The 22223-nt window shown below is 59.0% G+C and overlaps 1 protein-coding gene across 1 annotated transcript; it reads right to left on the bottom strand.

The window, feature by feature from the left end:
* Positions 1-1257: 1257 nt before the first annotated feature.
* LOC115637943 (zinc finger protein 664-like) lies at positions 1258-3513 on the bottom strand. Its single transcript, XM_030539536.1, has 2 exons — positions 3428-3513; positions 1258-3138 (listed from the first exon to the last, which is right to left on the bottom strand). The coding sequence occupies exon 2, from the start codon at positions 3116-3118 to the stop codon at positions 1730-1732; it is 1389 nt and encodes a 462-aa protein (XP_030395396.1). The 5' UTR covers positions 3119-3138; positions 3428-3513; the 3' UTR covers positions 1258-1729.
* Positions 3514-22223: the final 18710 nt, after the last annotated feature.

Raw genomic sequence — 22223 nt, 5'->3', positions numbered from 1 at the left:
GTCCTGCTCTGTCTGCTCCTCCTGAACCCTCTGTATGGGCCCTGCAGCTGCCTCGCAGCCTACTGTAAGCCATATAGATCTGTATGGGCCATGCAGCTGCCATACAAACCAGCTGTTAGATGGGGTAACCCCCTGTTCCCCCCAAACCACGGGGAAGATAAGATCCAGGTCTGTGAATATGGCCTGCCAACCAAGATATTGACTTGCTGTTTATCCCGTGCAACTAAACAAGGCAGGGTCCAGAGTGTGGACACCAAGTGTCCTCGTTCTTAGGGCTGAAGGATGACACAGTCCTGCATTGAGCTGCTGGCTACGTTTTCAGCGATTGACCTTGCGACCTTCACTTGTTCCCCTTGTTCACTTGAATGTGATAGATAATTACACCAGGGCAATATAGCTTTGTAGGTTAGGATTGCTCTACCCCAGGAGGTGATTCTATACAGACCCTTCCCACAACCCCTTATATGGGTTCACAACCCAATTCAGAGTCTTCTACTCCAAATCCTTTTATAGCTGACCTCCCTCCACATAGGCCATATAATCCCATATTGACCAGCACCCCTTCGTGGGTTCTTACAGAACCAAGCCAGAATCTCACCCCTACAGACACATGCCAGGCCATATATCCCAATCCAATCTGGTCCATGCGATCAGGCATAGCTTTTTAACAAGGAGAGTAATTAACCTCAGGAACAACGTCCCAAGGACTGGGTGGATTCGCCATCGCTGATGATTTCTAAATCTCACTCAAATGTTTCAAGACCCGCTCCAGGAATTGTTTGGAACGGTTCTCTGGCCTGTGAGATACTAGGTCAGCCGAGAAGATCACAATGGTCCCCTTCAGGCCTTGGAATCTATGAAGCCCCCTGCTTGGGCTGATATAGTCCCATATGGACCACAGGGACTCCTAGCCCAGTTCAGATCATTGAACCTCCCCCACCCCCCCAGATTCTGTATAGATGGCCCCAGTCTGGTTATTTTAGCTCATCCAGAACGGGACTGGGGCCGTTTCGGTAATCCATCTTATTTCAGGCTCCCCCCCCCCCCACTGCCCCAGCTATGAGCCCTTCTGCTACCTCTCTATGCAGATTATTTTCTTCCCCTCCCGCAAGATTTTCAGCTTGTCTCCATTCACCTGGGCGCTGTGGACTCCGAGGCTGGGCATGACCCAGGTGTGGGTGGGACACCACCTACCACTGGGGAGGGTGGCTTCCCAGCAGGACAAGGGTCCCTGAGGAAATGGGGATCATCTTGCAAAAGGGTACAAATGCTTTATTTTAAAGCAGAAGCATCAGCCCAGCTTCCCCTTCTCCCCACATGCAGCCTGCAGACCATCCTCATCCTCGTTCCAGCGGTAGCTGGTCCCTGAACGCCAGAGCCGGGAGCTGGCGAAGATCCTAGCGGCCAGACCCTATCTGGTGGTGGAGCTAGCACCTGCCTCCCAGCAAGGTCTGGCTGTAACAGTGCCCAGTGATGGAGGGGGCAGTTCCCTGGCAAATCGCTCTCAAGATGCAAACGTGGCCCGAGCTTCCAGCCTACTTTGTCTCACTGCTGCTGCCGCGGCTGGGCCTCACAGCTGGGCAAAGCGGCCATGCCGAGTGCTCTCCCTGCTAGGTAGTTGCAATCCTTCTGCTCGCCCCACCTTATTGAGCGCCTTTTGGGGGTGCAGCGCCCGGCACGGGCTGAGGAGAGCACAGCATTCGAGCGAGGCTCTAGGGCCAGGGCAGGGCTATATAGTCCCTGTAGCTGTGGCCATAGGGCTAGGGCTGTCTGTCTCCAAGGCCTCCCAGCTGGCAGAGTCCCCGGCAGCCGGCGGACAGAGCCCCTTGGCCCGGGAGTGGATGCGCTGGTGCACCACCATGTTGGAGCGTCGGTGGAAGCGTCGGCCGCACTGCGGGCAGGCGAAGGGGCGCTCGGCCGTATGGGTGCGCTGGTGACGGATAAGATTGGAGCTGCGGTGGAAGCGTCGGCCACATTCGCCACAGGCGTAGGGCTGCTCGCCGGTGTGGGTGCGCCGGTGCACGGTGAGGGCTGAGCTCTGGGCAAAGGCCTTGGGGCAGTCAGGGCAGCGGTAGGGGCGCTCGCCGGTGTGGCTGCGCCGGTGGGTGGCCAGGTGGGAGCTTTGGGCAAAGGCCTTGGGGCAGTCGGGGCAGCGGTAGGGGCGCTCGCCGGTGTGAGTGCGGCCGTGCACCACCATGTCAGAGCGCTGGGCGAAGCTGCGCCCACAGTCTCCGCAGCAGTAGGGCGACTCCTCCAGGTGGGCCCGCTGGTGGCGCCGGTGCACCGTGCTGTGGGCAAAGGCCAGGCCACAGATGCCGCAATGGTAGGGCCGCTCTCCGGTGTGGGAGCGCCAGTGGCGCAGCAGCTCCGAGCTGCCGGGAAAGCCCTTCCCACACTGGGCACAGCGGTAAGGCCGATCGGGCTGGTGCGTGCGCCGGTGCTGCGCGAGGTTGGAGCCAGTGCTGAAGCCCTTGCCGCAGTCGGCGCAGCGGTAGGGCCGCTCCCCAGTGTGGGTGCGGCCATGCACAGCCAGGTCGGCACGCCGGGCGAAGGTCTTGGGGCAGGCAGGGCAGGGGAAGGGGCGCTCACCAGTGTGAGCCCGCCGGTGCACTGCCAGGTTCGAGCGTTTGCCAAAGCGCCGTCCGCACTCGGGGCAGGGGTGGGGGCGCTCGCCTGTGTGCACCCGCCGGTGCTTGGCCAGGCCCGAGCTCTGGGCGAAGGCACGGCCACACTCCTCGCAGGCGTAGGGGCGCTCGCCCGAGTGCGATCGCCGATGCACGATCAGCGTGGAGCTTTGTGAGAAGGCCTTGCCGCACACGCTGCACCCATACCGCCGGGGGCGCGCCGAGGCAGTTTGTCCCCCAGCCCTTGTCTGCTCCCCCTCCCCCACGGCCTGGCCCCCATGGTCCCCCCTCCTTCGGCCACCCAGATCTGAAAGTGTCCTCATGTCTCCATGCACCTCTTCCCACCACACATCCGGCCCCACGTCTCCACTGGCCCAGTGCCCGCCGTCGCCATCCCCCTCCTGCTGGGGGGCACTGGCTCCACCCTGCTGTGGGCATCCTCGGGCTACAAGCCCAGCCGGGGTCAACATCACAGGAGGGGACCCCTGGGCCATCCTGCTCCACGGCCCGGCACCTGCGGGAGGAGAAACACCAGGGAGATGGAAGCGCCCCAGGCTGCCTGTTGCCACTCGGGGATGGGAATCGCGTGGGGCAGTTGGCAGCCTGGACGCCTGGGTTCTATCCCAGTTCTAGGAGGAAAGCGGGGGGGGTGTCTAGTGGTTGGGGGGAGGGGGATCCCAGACTCCTGGGTTCCGAGCCCCGCCCGGGGGGGGAGTCTAGTGGCTGGCGGAGGGGCCGGACTCCTGGGTTCCGAGCCCAGCAGCCGCCCCCGCCCCACAGCACTGGCCCGGCCCAGCTCTTACCGCAGGGGGCGCCACGCTCCGCTGGGACCCCGGTGGGATCCAGTGTCCCCCGGGCTTGACTACCGCTCCCGGCATGCCACGCGCGGGACTGCAAGTCCCGGCATGCCCTGCGGGGCCTCCCCGCCCCTGCGCTGGGAGGGGGGGGTAGATCGTATGGCCTTGCGCCCCCAGCTCTCCCCGTGCATCCAAGCTCCTGCTTCCCCATCCCTATGCCCCAATCTCCTGCACCCCAGCTCTCCCTGTGCACCCCAATCTGCACCCCCATCCTTGTACCCCCAGCCCTGCCAGTGCACCCCCAGCTCTCCCTGTGCGCCTCAACCTCCTGCACCCCCATCCCTGTACCCCCAGCCCTACCAGTGCGCCCCCAGCTCTTCCCGTGCACCCCAATCTCCTGCACCCCGTCTCTTCCAATTCCCAACCCAGGGAATCTCCATGTGGTGTTATGTGCAGCTGTTCCCCAGCTGCCCCACCCCAGAGCTGGCTGCATCTCAGTGCCAAGCTAGCCCCACCCCAGAGCTAGCTGCATCTCAGCACCGGGCGAACCACTGTCATGCAGGAAGCCCAGGCAAGGGGACAGCGCGAGGGACTAAGGGTGGCTTGGTGGGCTGTGATTCCTGCTCAGCATAGCCCCTTTCCACACATGGTCTGCACCCTGCCCCTCCACCGTCCCAAACACGCAAAGCAGTGAGTTCTGCAGGTCACACAGACTGATGTCCCCCTAACACCTACGGGCTCTCCTCTCCCGCATTAGAGTAATACCACATGAATCTCCGGCGCTGGCTGATGGCCTCTAAGGTACTGGGGTCCAGCTGCTATGGGTCCATACATGATACCCAGGGGGGGCAATGCTAGAGGGCTGCCCCAGAGCCCAGTGACACCAATAGCCCAAAATTCCTGCTCTGAGCCAGGCTGATAGCCCCCTCCTTGGGGGCTGCCTGCAGGGTGTGGAGGGCAGTGGGCATGGCAAATGTAGCCCAGGAGAGAGGATGGGGCACCTGCCTCTGAGATGAAGCCAGCTCTGGGGTGGGGCACCCGGGGAACAGCCACATATAACACTGCACAGTGATGGCTTGTCTGGTGCTGGGATGCGGAACAGCCACAGACAACACTGCAAAGAGATAGGATGACCCCCATCTCCCCCCCCCCACCAGGTTGTGGGCAATAAATCCAGCCCAGCTCTGGCACGTCCATCCACCTGCAACTGCCAGCTGACTTCCCCCCATCTGGCAGCCCCAGCTTCCTTCTCCATCCCCTGCCCCCAGGGCACACGCTCCCCCCAAACACCCCCAGCTCACGCGGCTGGCCAGCAAACCACCATCACACTGCTGGCTGCAATGCTGCACTGGCCACAATCCACCACCTGGCCACCTGGCCGCATTGACTTCAATGGAGTGACCCCATTGCAGGCAGGGCATGACTCTGGATTGACCCCAGGGATCTGGGAGCAGAATCCAGCCCTGTCCCCACTGCTGTTGGGAGTGACTCCAGGGGCAGGGGGCAAGGCTCAGCATTCAGTCTGGGCACAAGGAGATCTGGCTGGTGTTTGTGAGTCGCTCTGCAGACAGATTTCAGCTACACCCTTGGCCCATTGCCCTGGTTTGCTCTGGATGTGCCCAGCCCTGCAGGCGATCTCTCCACTTGGCTTCCCAGATCCCCTGGCCTCTCCAGCTCTACCTCAGCTGCGTGGCTTCTCCTGGGGCCAGGGCCTCCCTGCCCCACCCACAAGCATGAAACTCACCGGCACTGGGGAGGAATGGAAAGTGAAACCCGGGTGGGGGAACCTTCACTCCCCAGCCGGGTGCCCGGGGAGGTTTCAATCTGCCCTGGCAGCTCCTCTGCCCAGCTGCGCCTGGGCCAAGGAGGGCTCGGAGGAGTGTGAGCCCACAGAGGGGGCTGTGTGCGCAGAGGCTGGAGCAGCAGGTATGTGGGAGTGCCCGGGATGGAGGGGGATTGGTGGCCATGGAGCAGTGGGTCATCTCTTGGGGGCTGCTGGCACAGCCAAGGGCCAGACACAGCACTGGCGTTGGCACCGGTCACCCATTTTGGGCCCAGGGCAAGGGCGGCACTGGCTGGCCAGCACCCTGTTGAGGGAACATCTCTCCTCCTCCTCCCAGCCCCTCCCAACCACTAGACCCGACTGTCCTCCTAGAGCCAGGAATAGAACCCAGGAGTCCAGTCTGCTGGTGCCCACTCTACCCACCACCCGGTGCTGTCTCTAGCAGAGCTCCAAGACCAGGCGTGGGCCGTGAGCCGTTTCTGGCCCCTCTGCACTGCTGCAGGCTTCGCTGTCGACCTGCCGGGCGCTCCAGGCCACGATGGGACCAGTCTTGGCTGTCTGGGGACGACTCTCAAGCAAGCTTGGTGTGCCAGTGGCCTTCCGGGGCAGAGCTGAGAGGTGCCTCCAGCCCCCAACCAGTGACACCAAGGCAGGGGAGAGGGCCAAGCTGTGCCCTGAGGGGCCTGTGGTGAGGACAGAGCCGAGACCCCCCCACCGGGGCCCACAGGGAGCACCCCCGGAAGCCCGATGCACAGAGACCTTGTTCATTACACTGCCAGAGATGGACCTGTGGGAGCAGCTTTTGGGGGTCCTGGTGCCCTCCCTCTGGCAGGTGATGGCCAGCGGGCACTGCCAGGGGGATGCTGGCACCCTGGCCCTCTCCGGCCCCCGGGAGGCAGCACTGGCTGCCAAAGTGGCCATCAGTGAGCTGCTGATCCTGGTGGGCAGGGCAGTGCCCTCGGTGGGCCGGTTCTTCCGTCTGTGCCCAGAGCTCAGCCTGTTCCTCAGGGAGGGAGACGGCGCCGGGCTCCGGGCGGGCGCTGTGGTGAGGCTGGGTGGCAAGTCCGACCCGGACAGCGGGGCCAGCGTGGTGACCTGGAGGGCGCTGAGCCGGCGAGGGGCTCCTCATGCCCACCTGGAAGTCTGCTCCCCGCCAGGGGCTGTGGGACTGGCAGCTGGGGCAGTGCTGCTGACCCTGGAGGCTGTGGCCCGGCTGCAGGTCACCTCTGTGGCCATCTGCGTGGACTCGGAAGGTGCGTGGCTGGTGGAGGCTGTGACTGAGGCCATCAACATCTTCGCTTGGGGCCGCCCTACCGCCCCCCTGAGCAGCATCTCTGTGGTGGCTGCTGATGGGGCCCTGGTGGCCACCTTCCATAGGGCATGTTCCAAGCGGTGGCCGCTTGGCGAGAGCCAGCAGGAGCTGCTGGGGAATGTCCTTCAGGCCCAGGAGAGAGTCTGCACTCAGGTGGTCAGCGGGTCCCTCGCCAGCCAGAAGGTCAGTGCCTTGGTTAGAGAGGGGCTGGGAGCCAGGACTCCTGGGTTCTATCCCTGCACTGGGAAGGGAGTGGGGGTCTAGTGGTTAGAGCAGGTGGGGTTGGAAGTCAGGACTCCTGGCTTCTATCCCTGGTACTGGGAGGGAAGTGAGGTCTAGTGGTTAGAGCAGGTGGGGTTGGAAGTCAGGACTCCTCGGTTCTATCCCTGCACTGGGAGGGGTGTGGGGTCTAGTGCAGGCCTGCACAACTTGTAAAGCGGCAAGGGCCACATTACTCCAAGGAAAACAGCTGAGGGCCGAAACCCGCCGGCCCCGCGGAAACACTCCACCCCAGCACCCCCCAGCCCTGCAGAAACAAATCCTCCTTTCCCAGTGCAGCCCCAGCAAAACAGCTGTGGGCCAAAAAGGAAGGTTGGGGGTGGGGAGGTGATACTTGATTTTAAATCAACCAGGGGCTCCCACTGAAGAGCTGGCTGGGAGCCCTCAGGGGCAAATTAAAGGGCCCGCGTCTCCGGGAACCCAGAGCTTTGTGGGGCTGGGGCAGGGATTTAAAGGGCCCAGAGCTCCTGCTGCTGAGGGGAGCCCGAGCCCTTTAAATCCCAGCCCCAGCGCATCCACTGGAGCCGCCGCCGGGATTCAAAGGGCTCTGGGCTGCCTGTGGCGGCGGGGAGCCCTGATCCCTTTAAGTCTCAGCCACGGCCGAGAATCTCTGCGGGCAGCTCAGAGCCCTTTGAATCCCGGCCACGGCTGAGATTTGAAGGGCTCTGGGCTCCCCACGGCTGTGGGGAGCCCAGAGCCTTTGAATCCCATCCGCAGCTGGCAGGGCCGGCTTTAGGAAGTGCGGGACCCAACTGCAACATTTTCGGCGGGGCCCCGGCAGGGATGACTGAAAGAAAAAAAATGTAAAAAAAAAAGCCTTTCATTTCTTAGCAACTGGTTCCCTATAAAAAGTTCTGCCACAGTATGTATTTTTTGTACCAATAGGGTTACCATATGTCCATATTTTCCTCCTGGATGGCGATTTAAGATCCAAAAAGCCTGACATGTCCGGGAAAGTACAGATGTATGTTAACTCTACCTAAAGTTCTTTTTTAAAAAGATGTGTCTGAACTAGAAATGAGCTCCGCCATTCCCTGAGGGTGTGCTAGGGTGCACGTTTGGGTCCCAGCTGCTCCCTGCCCGTGTGCAGGGTTACTTCCCTGGGAACTACAGGGCACCAGTGGACATGGGGCTGGCTGGAGGTGTGAAGGAGGTGGCTGGAGGTAGGGTCTGGCTGCAGGCTGGGCAAGGGGTGTTGGGCAGGCTTGAGACGGCGTGTGGGATGGGCTGGCTGGCTTCAGGCAGGGCCACAGGGGGGGTGCCGCATGGGTTGGCAGGGCTGGAGACAAAAGAGTGCAGGACTGGCTGGCTTCAGGCAGGGGGGTGCGGCAGGGGTTAGCTGGAGAGAGAGAAGGGGGTGCGGGGCTGGCTGGAGATGGGTTGGTGCAGGGCTGAAGGCAAGGCAGGAGGTGAGGGGCTGGCTGGAGACGGGCTGGCTGTGGGCAGTAGGGGCAGGGCTGTCTGCAGACAGGAACTGGTGCAGGCAGGGCAGGAGGTGTGGCAAGGGTTGGCTGCGGGCAACTGGTGCAGGTACAGGGGGTACAGCCCATCTTGTATGGTGAGTGCCCCCTCCTCCTGCCTCCCCCACCAGGGTAGCAGTAGCAGCCCGTGACTCAGGAGCTATTAAAGGGCCTGGGGCTCCCCTGCTTCCACTGTCCCAGCTCTATAAATAGCTGCAGGAGCCCTGGGGAAGTGGTGGGGCTCCAGGGGCTGTTTAAAGGACCAGGGCAGCAAAGGCACCTGGAGACTCCCCGCCCCGCTATCCCAGGGCTCTGGGGGCTATTTAAAGAGCCTGCGGCTCCCCTGCTTCTACCGCCCCAGCCCTGTAAATAGCTGAGGGAGCCCTGGGGAAGCGGTGTGGCTTCAGCGACTATTTAAGGAAGGTTTGAATCCCTGTCACGGCTGAGATTTAAAGAGCTCTGAGCTCCCCGCTGGGGCAGCAGAGGAAGCTGAATCCCCGGCCCTTTAAATAGCCCCCAGAGCCCCCCGCTACCCCAGGGCTCTGGGGGTATTTAAAGGGCCTGGGGCTCCCCTTCTTCTACTGCCCCAGCCCTTTAAATAGCCACGGGAACCCTGGGGAAGTGGTGGGGCTCCGGTGGCTATTTAAAGGGCCAGGGTGGTAGAAGCGACGGGAATCCTGGACTTTTTAAATAGCCCCCAGAGCCCCACAGCCTTACCCCAGGGCTCCAGCAGTGGTGCTCTGGTGGCAATTTAAAGGGCCTGGGAGCCACAGGCCTTTTAAATTGCCCCCTGGGGAAGCTGGGCCACCCCGCTACAGCGCACTGGCTTTTGCCGGTACACCGTACTGGGGCTTGGGCATGTGGCCCTCTTAGGGGCGGGCTGATTCAGGGGAATTGGTTGAATTGACCTAAAGCCAGCCCTGGCGGCTGAGATTTAAAGGGCTCTGGGCTCCCTGCCGCTGCGGGCAGCCCAGAGCCTTTTGAATCCCGGCTGTGGCTGAGATTTAAAGAGCTCTGAGCTTGCAGCTGCCTGCAACTCAGAGCCTTTTGAATCGCGACCGTGGCTGGGATTTAAAGAGCTCTGGGCTCCCTGCCGCTGCGGGCAGCTCAGAGCCTTTTGAATCCCTGCCAGTGGCTGAGATTTAAAGAGCTCTAAGCTCCCCGCAGCTGTGGGCAGCTCAGGGCCTTTTGAATCCCACCGCGGGCCGCACAGTGAGCCTCTGCGGGCCGCATGTTGTGCAGGCCTGGTCTAGTGGTTAGAGCGGGGGGCAGGAGGGGATGGGTGCCAGGATTCTTGGGTTCTATCCCTAGCACCTTCTTTCCCAGCTGCTCTGTAGGAAGACAGTCTCTCTAGGGCTCACCTTGTTTGGAGCCTCCTGGGGCCGTTGTCCCCAGGCACAGAGGGGGAGCGGTGAGCCTCCAAGAAGTTGATCCAAGCATCTGTTGACGCTCCTTGGCTCTGTGTTGGGGACAGACGGATGTGCTGGTGCTGCCGGTGGTGCTGGAGACGGATGGGCTGGAATGGTGCCCTCAGGAGGTCCGGGCCCTGGCCGAGAGGGCGCTGGGAGCTGCAGGCCACAGCAGGGAGCTCCAACCAGGGAAGGTGCTGACGGTGCCAGGCACGGCCCTCCCGGATCTGCACTGCAAAGCGCTGTACCTTGTGCAGCTGGATGGCGAGGCACTGCAGCAGCAGGGGGCACCAGAGGTAATGGGGGGCCACCCCATACCCCACGGTTCTCTGCTGTAGCCCCTGGATCTCCCCCGTTACCCAGCTCCACTAGATGCCTGGGACAGGACGTAGCAAGGGGGTTAGGTGCCTAGACAGGCCTTAGCAAGTCTAAGGGCAAATGAGGCGCTACTCTGTCTTTAGGCTCCTAAACCCCTTGGTACAGCAATATCACGCTGTAGAGCAGGTCGGCAGTTCTCCACCCAGCGTTGTTCCAAACCAAACAGCATCCTGGAGAAATTGATGTATTTCAGTTTTTCATAGAAAAGCCAATAAACCGTAAAGTTGTGGCAAACATTTTCCCTCCACCGTAGCTGGTTTGTTAGGGAAAATCAGAATATTTTCATGGAATCATAGAATATCAGGATTGGAAGAGATTTCAGGAGGTCATCTAGTCCAACCCCCTGCTCAAAGCAAGACCAACCCCAGCTAAATCATCCCAGCCAGGGCTTTGTCAAGCCTGACCTTAAAAACTTCTAAGCAAGGAGATTCCACCACTTCCCTAGGTATCCCATTCCAGTGCTTCACCACCCTCCTTTTCTCTAAGTCCTAGGAAAATTGGAAAGTCTTTCCCCAAAACGGATTCTTCCCCCCAAACTGAAAAGTTTGACCAAAACCTGAACGTAAGGACACAAGAACACAAGAACAGCCTACTGGCTCAGACCAAAGGTCCATCTAGCCCAGTATCCTGTCTTCCAGCAGTGGCCAATGCCAGCTGCCCCAGAGGGAATGAACAGAGCAGGGAATCATCAAGTGATCCAGCCCCTGTCGCCCATTCCCAGCCCCTGACAAACGGAGGCTAGGGACACCCTTCCTGGTTAATAGCCTTTGTTTTACCATTTTGTTTTAACATCAGCAGGTTTTGTAAACTGAACATTTGTGCTGAGCCCCCAGAGGTGTAACTGAAAAGCAGCCGGGTTGCTGGAAGCAGTTTCTGAAAACTAATATTTCCCCGGCAAAAATGAAACTTTTTACTGAAGCCACTGTTATGGGCAGTTTCTGAAAAGCAAAAATATGTCTTGAAAACCAAAAGAACTTGCCAGTGGGCTCCCAGTTTCCCTGGCATCCATAGAGACTTCCAGGGGAGAAAAGCCTGGGAGTTCTCATGGGTTAATGAAGCCGGGAAAAAACGGTGTTAGATCATCCTCAAAGCTAAGATAGCAGCGAAGCCTAAATACCTTGTGTTTCTTAGTCTCTATTGCCAGCTGGGTGCTGCATAACGGACAGACATCGCCCATCTGTCTCCTCTCTCCTCAAGTTCCCACTTCCAGAACTGGAGGCCTCGCTGAAGGAATATCAGCTTACTTCTCTGATAGATAGATAGATAGATAGATAGATAGATAGATAGATAGATAGATAGATAGGAGACTCTTCCTACATATTCCCATAATCTATTCCCCCATTGTTCTCGGTCCCTGCAGGTCATGCGCCAGATGGTGCGAAGCTGCCTCTGTTCCATGTACGGCACGTTCCTGGAGTCCGTGTCCTTCCCACTGCTGGGGGCCGATCAGACCCTGCCAGCCATTCTGGAGGAAATCAGCTGCTTCCTGGAGCACCATCCCAACACCTGGATGAAACTGGTGCAAATCGTCCACCTTCTGGGGCTGCCGGCTTCTTGCCCGGTAAATGGGGCAGGTCACCTGGGGGGAGAGGTGGGGTGTTGCAGGGCAGGACTCCTAGGTTCCATCCCTGGCTTTGGAGGGGGGTGTAATGGTTAGAGCTCAGGGGTTGGGCCAGGCTGGGAGTCAGGACTTCTGGGTCCTATCCCCAGCTCTGGGACGTGCGTGGCTCATAAATAAACTGACCCCTTTCTTGCCCTCCCTGGCAGGTGGCTGAAGAGCCCAGCACTCCGGCTGGTAAGAGCCCGAGACTCTCCCAGGTGCATTGAGCGTGATACTGGTGCCCCCTTGCCATTACCTGCGTTCCAGGGCCTGTGGCAGAGCGCCCCCTGCTGGATGTGCATCTCTCCCCTTGGCCTCTTTGGCACAGGCCCTGCTCCCTGGTGTTCTCAGAAATGGGGCTCCCAGGAGCAGCGCTGACCCCCCAAGACTCTCCAGCCGTGGGCCGCTGCGGACAGCCCCCCTATTCGCAGCCCCCCTGGCCTTCCATCACCCCAAGGAGAAGGCAGCTGGGTGGTTGCTGTGCCCCAGCACCAACTGTGTGACTCAGGCTGGGAGCCATCAAAGGCAGCAACTGCCAATCTCTTGTTTGGGTTCCCGGGGCGTGGGCATGTCCCCGGTTCCCCAGATCACCAGGATCAGCCATATTGACATGCTGCATCGCCCCCGCAGCCCTGACTCCTGGGGGGAGAGCGCCCCCTGCTGCAGTCCTGCTCCCTGTAGCACAGCGCCCCCTAGTGTTGCAATGGGGCCAGCACTGATTGTTGGGGGAGAGCACCCCCTGCTGAGCCTCCCTCAGTGCCATTTGAGGTATTTCAGAAGGACTCAAGGGTATCTAACCCCCCCATGTAGCTTGATCCCCCCTATTGTACAGTCCACGGCAGTCGGATGCCCTACTCCCCAGGGCCAGTCCCCTCCCAGCTCCCCGGTGGGTCCCAGTCATTCTCCTCTCTCCTCGCAGAGGCCGTGGGGTTCTGCTGGCCAGAACACCCCCTCTTTCTTCGTTATGTGGACGAGAACCCAGCCGTGCAGCGAGAGTTCAAGAGACGCCTGGAGGAGGCCGGCTACGGGTTCCGGGCCTGTCCCCACTGGGGAATTCTGACCTTCCTGGCATTGGCCAGCCCCGAGGAGTCATGCGGCTGGGAAGCGGCATTTCGCTCGGTGCGCCAGCGTTACGTGGTGCATCACGAGGGCCAGGAGGACCTGCTGGAGGCCCTGGCTGCCGAGCCGTCCCTGGTGGAGGAGTTCGGGTCCATCCGGGTCTATGACGGGGGGGACTTTGTCGGCTTGATCAGGGAGATGGCACCGTTCCTCCGGCGCCTGGCTGTGAGGGCCTTCCAGAGGCAGCTGGTGAGCTGGGAGTACCCGGCCGAGCCACTGCCCAGGTGGGTCATCGTCAAGGACGTAGTGGAGAAGGAGCTCCCTGCCCCCCACGTCAGCATGGAGCTTCGACAGGGCGCCCCAGCTATCATCATCTTCCGGGGACCCCGCCGGCAGGTGGCCGAGGCGGAGAGCTGGTGCCAGCAGCTGCTCAGAGCGTTCCGGGTCCTGTCGGTGCCTGTCTCGCCTCTCCAGGCGCGCTTCATCCAGGAGCACCGAGAGGATGTCTTCACCCCCAGCTTCTTCCTGGACCGGGGCATTGCCGCCGTCCTAGATCTCCCCATGGCTGTCTCAGGGACCGAGCTGGCCTGGGACCTCCATGCTGGGCTGGCGCCCTCTGAGGGCGTCTCAGTGGCTGGGCTGGAGCAGGAGAAGCTGCAGCATGCGGCGGAGCTCCTGGGGGGCCTGGTGGGCTGCCACACGGTGCCAATCGAGGAGGGCGTGCGCTGGGCCACACAAGGTCAGGAGTGGGCCAAGCTGCTGGCCGGGCTGGGTGCCCGGGGGGATGTGGCCCTGCACTGTGCTGCGAGCCGGGAGCAGCTGGTGGTAGTGGGCTTCCAGCCCTGTGTGGCCCAGGCGGAGGCGGCCGTCCGGGAGTATCTGCAGAGTAACTCACCGGCTGAGGAGCATCTGGACGTCCCCCGACCGGAGCTGGCAGAAGTTGGCGCAAAGCTGCTGCACTTGATGGACTGGGAACACCTGCAGGTCACTATCCAGCTGCACCCCAACACTCGGGTGCTGTCCCTGGGGCTGCGGGGCCTCCTGCGCCACCTGCGGCTGGCCAGAAGAGCCATCAAGGCTGACCTGGACTCCCTGGTGTTGGGCACGGTGCCCATCAGGGGCCGGGCCTTGGGCGAGTACCTCTGTGGGGAGGGGGCGACCCTCCTGCAGGACTTGGCCCAGCAGCTCTGCTGCGTGGTGAGCCTGCGAGGAGCCCCTGCTACAAATGGCCCCTCCAGCTCCTGTGGACAGGTGAGAGCTGTGGGCGGCAGGTTGCCCAGGGTTGATGGGTTTGTCAGAGTCAGAGACCTGGGAGCTGGCGCTACGAGAACTGGGAAAGGGGTGGTCTGGGCTGAGAGGACAGGACTCCTGGGATCTGTCTCATGTCTGAGAGGACAGTGAGGTCTAGTGGGTGGAGCAGGGGGGGCTGGGAGCCAGGACTCCTGGGTTCTCTGCTGGCTCTGGGAGGGGAGTGGGGTCTAGTGGGTGGAGCAGGGGGGACTGGGAGCTAGGACTCCTGGGTTCTTTGCCGGCTTGGGGGGGAGTGGTGTCTAGTGGTTAGAGCAGGAGCTAGGGCAGTGTGTGCGGGTTCCTGGGTTCTATTCTCTGCTTTGCCCCAGACTTCCTGCCTCCCTCCCGCTCTTTGTGCCTCAGTTTCTGGGTCTGCGAACCTGGTGAGTGGCCCATCCACCCCGGCCAGGTGTCTGTGTCCCCTGGGCAGGGCAGGGCATCTGAGGCTGGGCACGGGGGTTTGGGGGAGCAGCACAGCCATGGGCTGCATGGAGGTGCCAGTGCGCCCTGTGCTCTCTTCACCCAGCTCTGTCCTCCTTCTCAGGGCACAGCTTCGCAGGCTCCCGATGCCCCCAGGAAACCCCCGAAAGTGAAGGCAGGTAAGAGCAATGCAGGGACCTGGAGGACTGGGCTGCACTGCCAGTCCATAGCCCCCTGCTAACCTAGCCCTGGGCCACCTCCAGCTCTGCCAGTACCCCTCACTTCTGACCCGCTGCCCCTGCTAACCGAGCCCCACTGGTGCTGACCCACCTATTCAGGACTCCTCTCTGCGTTCCCAGGGGCCCCCAAGGGGCTGGAGCTCCGCGTGGTGGGCCGAGAGCCTGACGTGGGCCGGGTGAAGGCAGCCGTGGCTGGCTTCGTGGCCCAGTTCCACGATGAAAGTATCTGCAACATGGAGCTGGTGGCTGTTGGCACCCAAACCCTGCGAGAGCTCAGCCAGGCCTTGCTGTACCACTTCCCCGTCAGCCTCCAGCGCCTGCCGGGCAATGTGCTGCGGGTGCGGGGCGCCTGGGAAGATGTGGCCAAGGCCGTGGCCGCTGTCCATGCCAGGATCCAGGCTGCCCAGTGCCAGCGGGTGGAGGCCGAGGTGCTGTATGGGCTGGTGAAGTGGCAGCACCTGGCCCTGGCCGGTTGGCGTCCCTTCAGTGTGGCCATCAACCAGCGATTGGAGACAGTGTACGCCAGCGGGGAGCGCCGGGTGGAGATCGAGTGGGACGGACCAGTGGGCAGAGATCGACCTGCTCAAGGCAGTGGCCGTTGTGCGGGGCACTGGGGCCCCCATCCGCCTCCGTCGGGAGATCTGCCTGTGGGGTGAGAGGAACCGAAACCCTTCCAAAGTCACCCACCCACTGCCCCCACTGCTGGACAGAAGGGCACCAGCTCCCATCCGACCTCAGGGGACTGAGACTGGGGCCTTTTCTCTCCCAGGGGCACCAACTCCCATCTGGCCCCAAGGCAGGGACTGGGCCTGGTGCGGTTCCCCACCGATGGACCCTGTCTCTCGTTGCAGACAGGTGCCTCGCCCCGCACTGGGAGCCCATGGGCGAGAGCCTGGTGGGCTGTGGGAGCTGGCAGAGGGGCTCGGAAGAGTACCTGGAGGTGGCCAAGGGGTTCAAGCAGACGGCCCCGGACTACTGCATTCTCAATGTGAGTGTGAGGGGCTGGGGCTGAGAGACACCCCTGTGGGTCCTAGAGCCCATTCAGTGGGAGGGGGGATCTCTCCTAGACCCAGCTCGGGGGGGGGCTCAATGAGGGGGAGCTTCCCTGGCCTGCCTGGAGGGGTGGGATAGCCCTCCTTGGAGGGCTGTCCACGGGGGGCAGGAAGGCCAGATGGCTGTGGCCATTGGGGCTGTTCCCCTGACAAACTGCAAGGGATTGGGGACCCGGGACTGAAGCTCAGGCCAGGGCGGGATGGGAAGACTCTGAAAGGCTAGGTACCCCCCACTACATGAGGGTGCCCTTAGCAGTTCCTGGCCATGCCCACGGTCCCTGCCCTGCCCCCCTGCAGATCCAGAGGGTGCAGAACGGGTCCTGTGGGTCTCCTACTGCTGGCAGCGCCGCTGGATGGAGGAGAAGAACCCGCCGGGCGAACTCAACGAGCGTCTCCTCTACCACGGCACGTGGCCAGAGAACTGGCGCTCCATCAGGAGAGCGGCCTCAGGATCACCTGCCGCAAGGGTGGGGCTGGGGCCATGGGGCTGGGGGCAACCAGGATTGTATGCCATCTCCACTCCCCGGGCCATCCAGTCCTGCCTTGGGCCCGGATGGGAATGAGGCCCCATGTCCCATTTCCCCACCTCTCTGAGCCGGCCAGTCCCTGCCCTGAGGCTGGATGGCAGCCGGCGCCCCCTAGAGGGGAAAGGCCTCTTGTCCCATTCCCCATCCCCCTGAGCCAGCCAGTCCCCTGCATCTGAGGCTGGATCGGGGCCAGTGCCCCCTTTAGGGGAAGGGCCCTATGTCCCATTCCCCTGCCACCTTAAGTCAGCCAGTTCTCAGCCTGGTGTGGTTCAGGGTTGGCGCTCCCTCAAAGGACATGGCCTCGTGTCCCGTCTCTCAGTGTCTGGGGGTGACTGTTCTGTTCTCTCCCTTTCTCACAGTGGGAATCTACGGCAAGGGCCTGTACTTCTCAGTGGAGGCTGCGCGGTCAGCTGGCTACGCTAAGCCTGATTGCCCACGGGCACCGCTTTATGGTCCAGGTGCGGGTGCTGACGGGGCAGTTTCACCCAGGGCAAGGAGAACATGGTGCTACCCCCAGAGAAAGCCGGATGGGGGCGGGCGTTATGACCAGCGTGGTCAACGGGTCTCCCGCCCCAGCATCTTTGTCACCTTCTTCGACGACCTCACCTACCCCGAGTACCTCATCACCTTCCAGGGCACCAGGCCACCCCTGAACTGAGAACAGTGCTGCCTGGGGACAGGCCACGGGACCTGGGGCACTGCTTGCCTGGGCACCAAGAACAGCCATGGGGCCAGAAGCACTGGGCCATGGAATGTGTGCACATGTATACTCGTGCATTGGTTGGATTCAGAACTGCTCACTGCCAATGTCCCCGGCCCCTACACTGTTGACAGCTATGGAGATTCTCCAGAGCATTCCAGCATTCCCAGCTCCAGCAGAGAGTGCTGACTGGGCCATGGGATGGGGGCGAACGATAAGCTGAGATACATCCTGCTGCCCCCTCCTGGAGGCGTTGCACGCCTCAGTTGTGTGTCATCAGCCTAGCAACGCTGCCCACAAGTGGGGATTCTCCATTTGCCAACAGCTGAGGGAACATCCGGCTTGTTTCTAAGAGGCTGTATCAATTTCCTGTTACAATCTCCTGGCTGTTTCAGTCCTGTGGGCCTGGCTCAGGGAAGGGCCCAGCATCTTGTCGATCCAGCTGCACCCATGAGGAGGAGGATTGCTGGCAGGAGAAGGAAGGGTTATAATTTCGTATAAATCAACATATTTCACGGAAAGCAGGGGGCTCTCAAGGAGTTTTCTGGATAGGAAAAAGCACATTGCAACGAACATTTTCACTGTTTTCCAATTTCCAATTTGTGTCTTGATTCTGTTGTCAAATATCTGAAAAAACAAACATACATTTTTGGATTATTTATACCCCCGCCGTTTTCTTCTTTTTAACATTTTCCCCGCTGGACATGCAGGTGAGGGGACTTACATTCTTGTCCCTCTAATCCAGTGGGCTCCAAACTGTGGGGCGTGCCCCTCAAGGGGGGTGGAACATTGTAGGGGCCATGGCACTCCTGGGGCAACCTGCGGGGGGGGGAGTGAATGCCACAGAGCCCCGCTCTGCGCCCAGCTCCACTCTGTCCCCAGCTCCAGCCGCTGCTCTCCTCCCAGCCCTTGGCCCCAGCTTAGAGTTGCCAGATGTCGGCTTTTGTCTGGAAAGTCCAGTGAGAAAGGGAACCAGGCAGTGTCCGGTAAGCATTGCTGTATTGCAGCATACAGCATTGTAGTAACCAGCCTCTGCCACCGGGGGACAGGAAGCCTGGAGGAGCATTTAGGGACGGCTCTGGCAAAAGAGGTACTGGCTGCTCCCCTGTCCTGCCCCAAGTGCTACTCCTCCTCCTCGACCCTGCCCCAGCCACCCCTTGCCCTCCCACCCCGGCTCCTGGGGGATTGCGGACTAGATAAGGTGGGGGAACACTGAAAAGTTTGGGGACCACTGCTCTAGTCCTAGATCCTTTCTACATATGACACCAGATCAATGATCCACCCAGCCCAGCGACCCTTCTACGTGCCTGCCCTGACATGGGTCCCTTCAGTCTCTCCTGTCCAAGTTGCTCCACTGTGGATAAATAATGAAAGGGTCTTGGGCCTGGATGAGCGTGACTCCGTAGCCTGGTGGGCTGGGCTCTCACACGGGCCGAATCTCCTGCTTCAATGACTCAGGAGAGACTTAGAGATCCCTGACCATTGAGTTAAGTGACACCACCCGCTCCTCCAGCCAGAGTTTGGATGGGACTCGCTTCTATAGCCCAAGTCTAGGGTTCAGGAGCCTAAGCACAGGTATGGAGCGGGTCCTACAAGGGCTGCCAGGTTGGGTGGGACAGATTCCGGGAGGTTTCAACCCACGACATGAGTGTTCATTAAAGAGGAATCTTTTATTTCTGGTGACTCCCGGGTGAATCTGGAGGGCTGGTGGCACTGGGGCCTACGTGCGATGCCTGTGATGAAGGGTTAGCACAGAGGGCAGCCTATTCCGGACTGCACCGGCTTTTGTGCTACTTTCTGGCCAGCAGCCCTGCCAGGACACCTTGCTGACCGACTGTCACTGCAAGCCATCCAGGCTCCAGCCTGGGGCAATCAGCATTCAGTGTTTCTCCTGCAGCCCCCTCCAGATAACCACAGACTGGGGCCTGTAAAGGAAGGGGAAGACCAGCTTGACCAGTTGAGATGAACTTCACCCTTTGGACTGGGCGTCATACGAATGGCCATACTGGGTTGGACCAATGCTCCATCTAGCCTAGGGTCTCTTCTTTGCCAGAAGCTGGGAATGGGCGACAGGAGATGGATCACTTGATGATTTACCTGTTCTGTTCATTCCCACTGGGGCACATGGCCACTGTTGGAAGACAGGATACTGGGCTAGATGGACCTTTGGTCTCACCCAGTATGGCTGTGCCTATGTTCTTACGTTCTTCTAGACCAGGTGCTGCAGTGGGAATGAACAGAACTGGGCAATTCACCTAGTGATCAGCCAGTCCTAGCTTCTGCCAGTCAGAGGCTTAAGGATACCCTGAGTATGACCCCATTGCACCGAGATAGGGCCCTAGTTAAGAGCTGGGGCCTGCTGTGTGGGGCGGGAGGGTGAGAGTGCCATCTCCACAGAAGGTTGCAGGGGAGAGTGGCCAGGAACGCTGCTCAGCGTGACAGTTCCTTGCTGATTCCACAGGAGTTAAACTAGAGATCCAGAGACAAGGCAGAACTCTGAGGAAGGGCGGATGAGTGACTGTAGGGCTCAAAAAGCAGGATCCAAGTCAAGAGAAGATAGATGGCAGGGTCCGATGTCCCTGGAGTGGGCATCAGACAAAAGATCTCAGCACTGGAGTGTCCCTGTGACTCAGTTCCACCCAGACCCAGTTGGCTTTGAAGAGAGAGTCAGAAACTGCGTTTTCTCTCTTTGTTGTTCGTTCTCCTTCCCTTTTGTGCGTGTGTCTTGATTTGTCTTCTAGGAATCAGACCTGACTTTAACAAGAGCAACCACAGCTGCAGCCCATCTCCACGAACGTCTTCTCTTTTCCCCCAAAGGACAGTATCACCATTTTTGATAGCATCCAAGAAACACAAGGGGCTTTTCTTTCTAAAAACTCTCTCAGCTACAGGGCCAGGGAGCAAGGGGTGATATTCAACTGAAAGCTTGACTTAATACTTCACATTTCAAACACTTCCACTCTTCAGCCTTCTTTTCTGTATCTTTAATGGAAGCTTAATGAAAGAGTTTTAATGGCATGTTAATTGTGCTGTGGAAAACATTGTGGGGAAATGACTTTTCAATATAAAAGCAACAAAGGGTCCTGTGGAACCTTATAGACTGACAGATGTATTGGAGCATGAGCTTTTGTGAGTGAATACCTGCTTCGTCGGATGACATGCATCTGACTAAGTGGATATTCACCCACAAAAGCTCATGCTCCAAAATGTCTGTTAGTCTAAAAGGTGCCACAGGACTCTTTGCTGCTTTTACAGATCCAGACTAACACGGCTACCCCTCTGATACTTTCAATATGTAGTTTTTCACATTTTGTTTTGTAAGGAATAAAATGAGATACTTGCTTCTCGTGCAGATGGAAAATTGGTTCTCTTTGTGTGTGGATGAAACTAATAAAGCTAGAAGTACGCACATGGACAAATAGGTACTAGATGGACCACAAAATGAAAGACTATAGTATAATGGGCCACAGAGGGACTTGACAGCTATACTGTATAATGGGCACTAGGGCAGCAGAGGATGGGGCCAGGGAAGGGGCGGTTATTCTGTATGATGGGCACTAGGGGAAGCAGGGTAGGGGTGGGGAAGGTGTGGCTATACCTTATAACGAACACTAAATGTCATTAGAGATCGTTATGAATGTCAGATAGTAAGGGATCCCTAATTTCTCTGTTACTGGGGCAGGAGGAATCAAGTGGTGTTACTCTGATTATGTGAATGGAGGACTATGAAACTGTTTTATGACAGAGGGTTTCCCCGTCAACTATGTAGCACTCGCTAGACAAGGGACATGGGTTCCAAAAGCAAGTGAATTGAGATAAGTTGGAGATAGATATGTGCATTTGATGGCATGGGCCTTGTTTGAGGGCCTAGAACACCAATTACACTTCTTTCTCCCCACTGTTGAATAGTAGAGCTAATTTTGATTCCATTAGGAGTCTAGTAGAAGCTGCTGAGCTGAATTCATTTTGGATTAATAGTGCATCAGCACTGGGGTTCCCCTGCTACAATATGAAATCACTAAAGAGTTAAAATTACTGAGCTGACATCACAGAGTGCTGTGTTAACTAGTGGGGGAGCTTGAAGATATATTTATTGCTAAGTGGCTGGCAGAACTGCAGTTTGCAGGGTGGTTGGAGTGGCCCATGGAACAGGGAGTGGAGAGGAGTGGAGCAGAGCAGAGCGGAGCAGTTTGCAGGGATGGCTGGAGGAGTGGAGTGGCTGGTGAAGTGGAGTTGTTTGTGGTGAAGGCTGTAGCAGAACTCCATGGAGAGGCAGGGCAGTTGGCCTTGGACCACGTAAAGTGCCCCTTAACCCCCTGTGTGCCCCCCATTCCACCCAGGCTGAGGGTGTAAAACTCTGCAGATAAACTTTTAAACTCTGGGGTGGCACTGACCAGGGACAGAGACTTTTGGGTTGTTGGATTTTGGGGTGATTGGACTTAAGACCCTGAGGGGAAAAGGACACTGCCAAACTTACTTGGTGTGTCTTTTGCTCATGGTTTATGTTATGAATCCTGTTTTGGTGTTTCCCCAACATGATGCTGCATTGTTTCCCTCCTTTATTAAAAGGATTTTGCTACACTCAGACTCCGTGCTTGCGAGAGGGGAAGTACTGCTCCTAGAGGTGCCTGGGGGTGTGGTATGTAATTGTCCCAGGTCACTGGTTGGGGGCTCGAGCTGGTTTTGCATTGCGTTATTGAAACAGAACAGCTGGATACTGAACCTGGCCCTTGTTGCTGCCAACTCAGAGGGGCAGAAGGGTTACACATTCTTGATTTTTTGCATTTAGCAAAGTTGTGAATTTAAGCTGGCTGGCTCACCATTTGAATCTGTTTGGCACGTTTGCTCTGAGGATAAGGACTGAGAGGTCAGACATGGAATGAGCACTTTGTGAAAAGTTTCGCCCATGGGTGATGTTGTGAGAGACCAGGATGGAGGCAATCTAACCTACCAGTTACGGCTGGGCTGGCATGCACAGGTCAAGGATGGCCATGTGGCAGTGGTCAGTGAGCAGGGACTGCAGTTGCTTGAGCCAGGATTGGTAAACAAGAGTGAGTGAAAGAGTCAGGCTTGGGTTGGAGGCTGGAGATCAGAAAGCCAGGTGAAAGCTGGAGTCACAGCAGGCCAGAAATCTGTGTGATTTCCCAGACATCTTCTAGGGTCAGCCTCCAGGGTTAAATAGTGAGCATGGGCCAATCAGAAGGCCTCAGGGAGCTGCCACTCTGGATGCTTTTGGTGGTACTTCCTGCAGTGCCTAAGCTCTGTATTGCTCCTTGGCTACATTTCTAAATGGC

Source organism: Gopherus evgoodei, chromosome 21 (assembly GCF_007399415.2).
Source record: "Gopherus evgoodei ecotype Sinaloan lineage chromosome 21, rGopEvg1_v1.p, whole genome shotgun sequence".
NCBI lineage: Eukaryota > Metazoa > Chordata > Testudines > Testudinidae > Gopherus > Gopherus evgoodei.
Note: the sequence above shows the minus strand (reverse complement) of the source record. Positions and strands in the feature narration are given on the sequence as shown.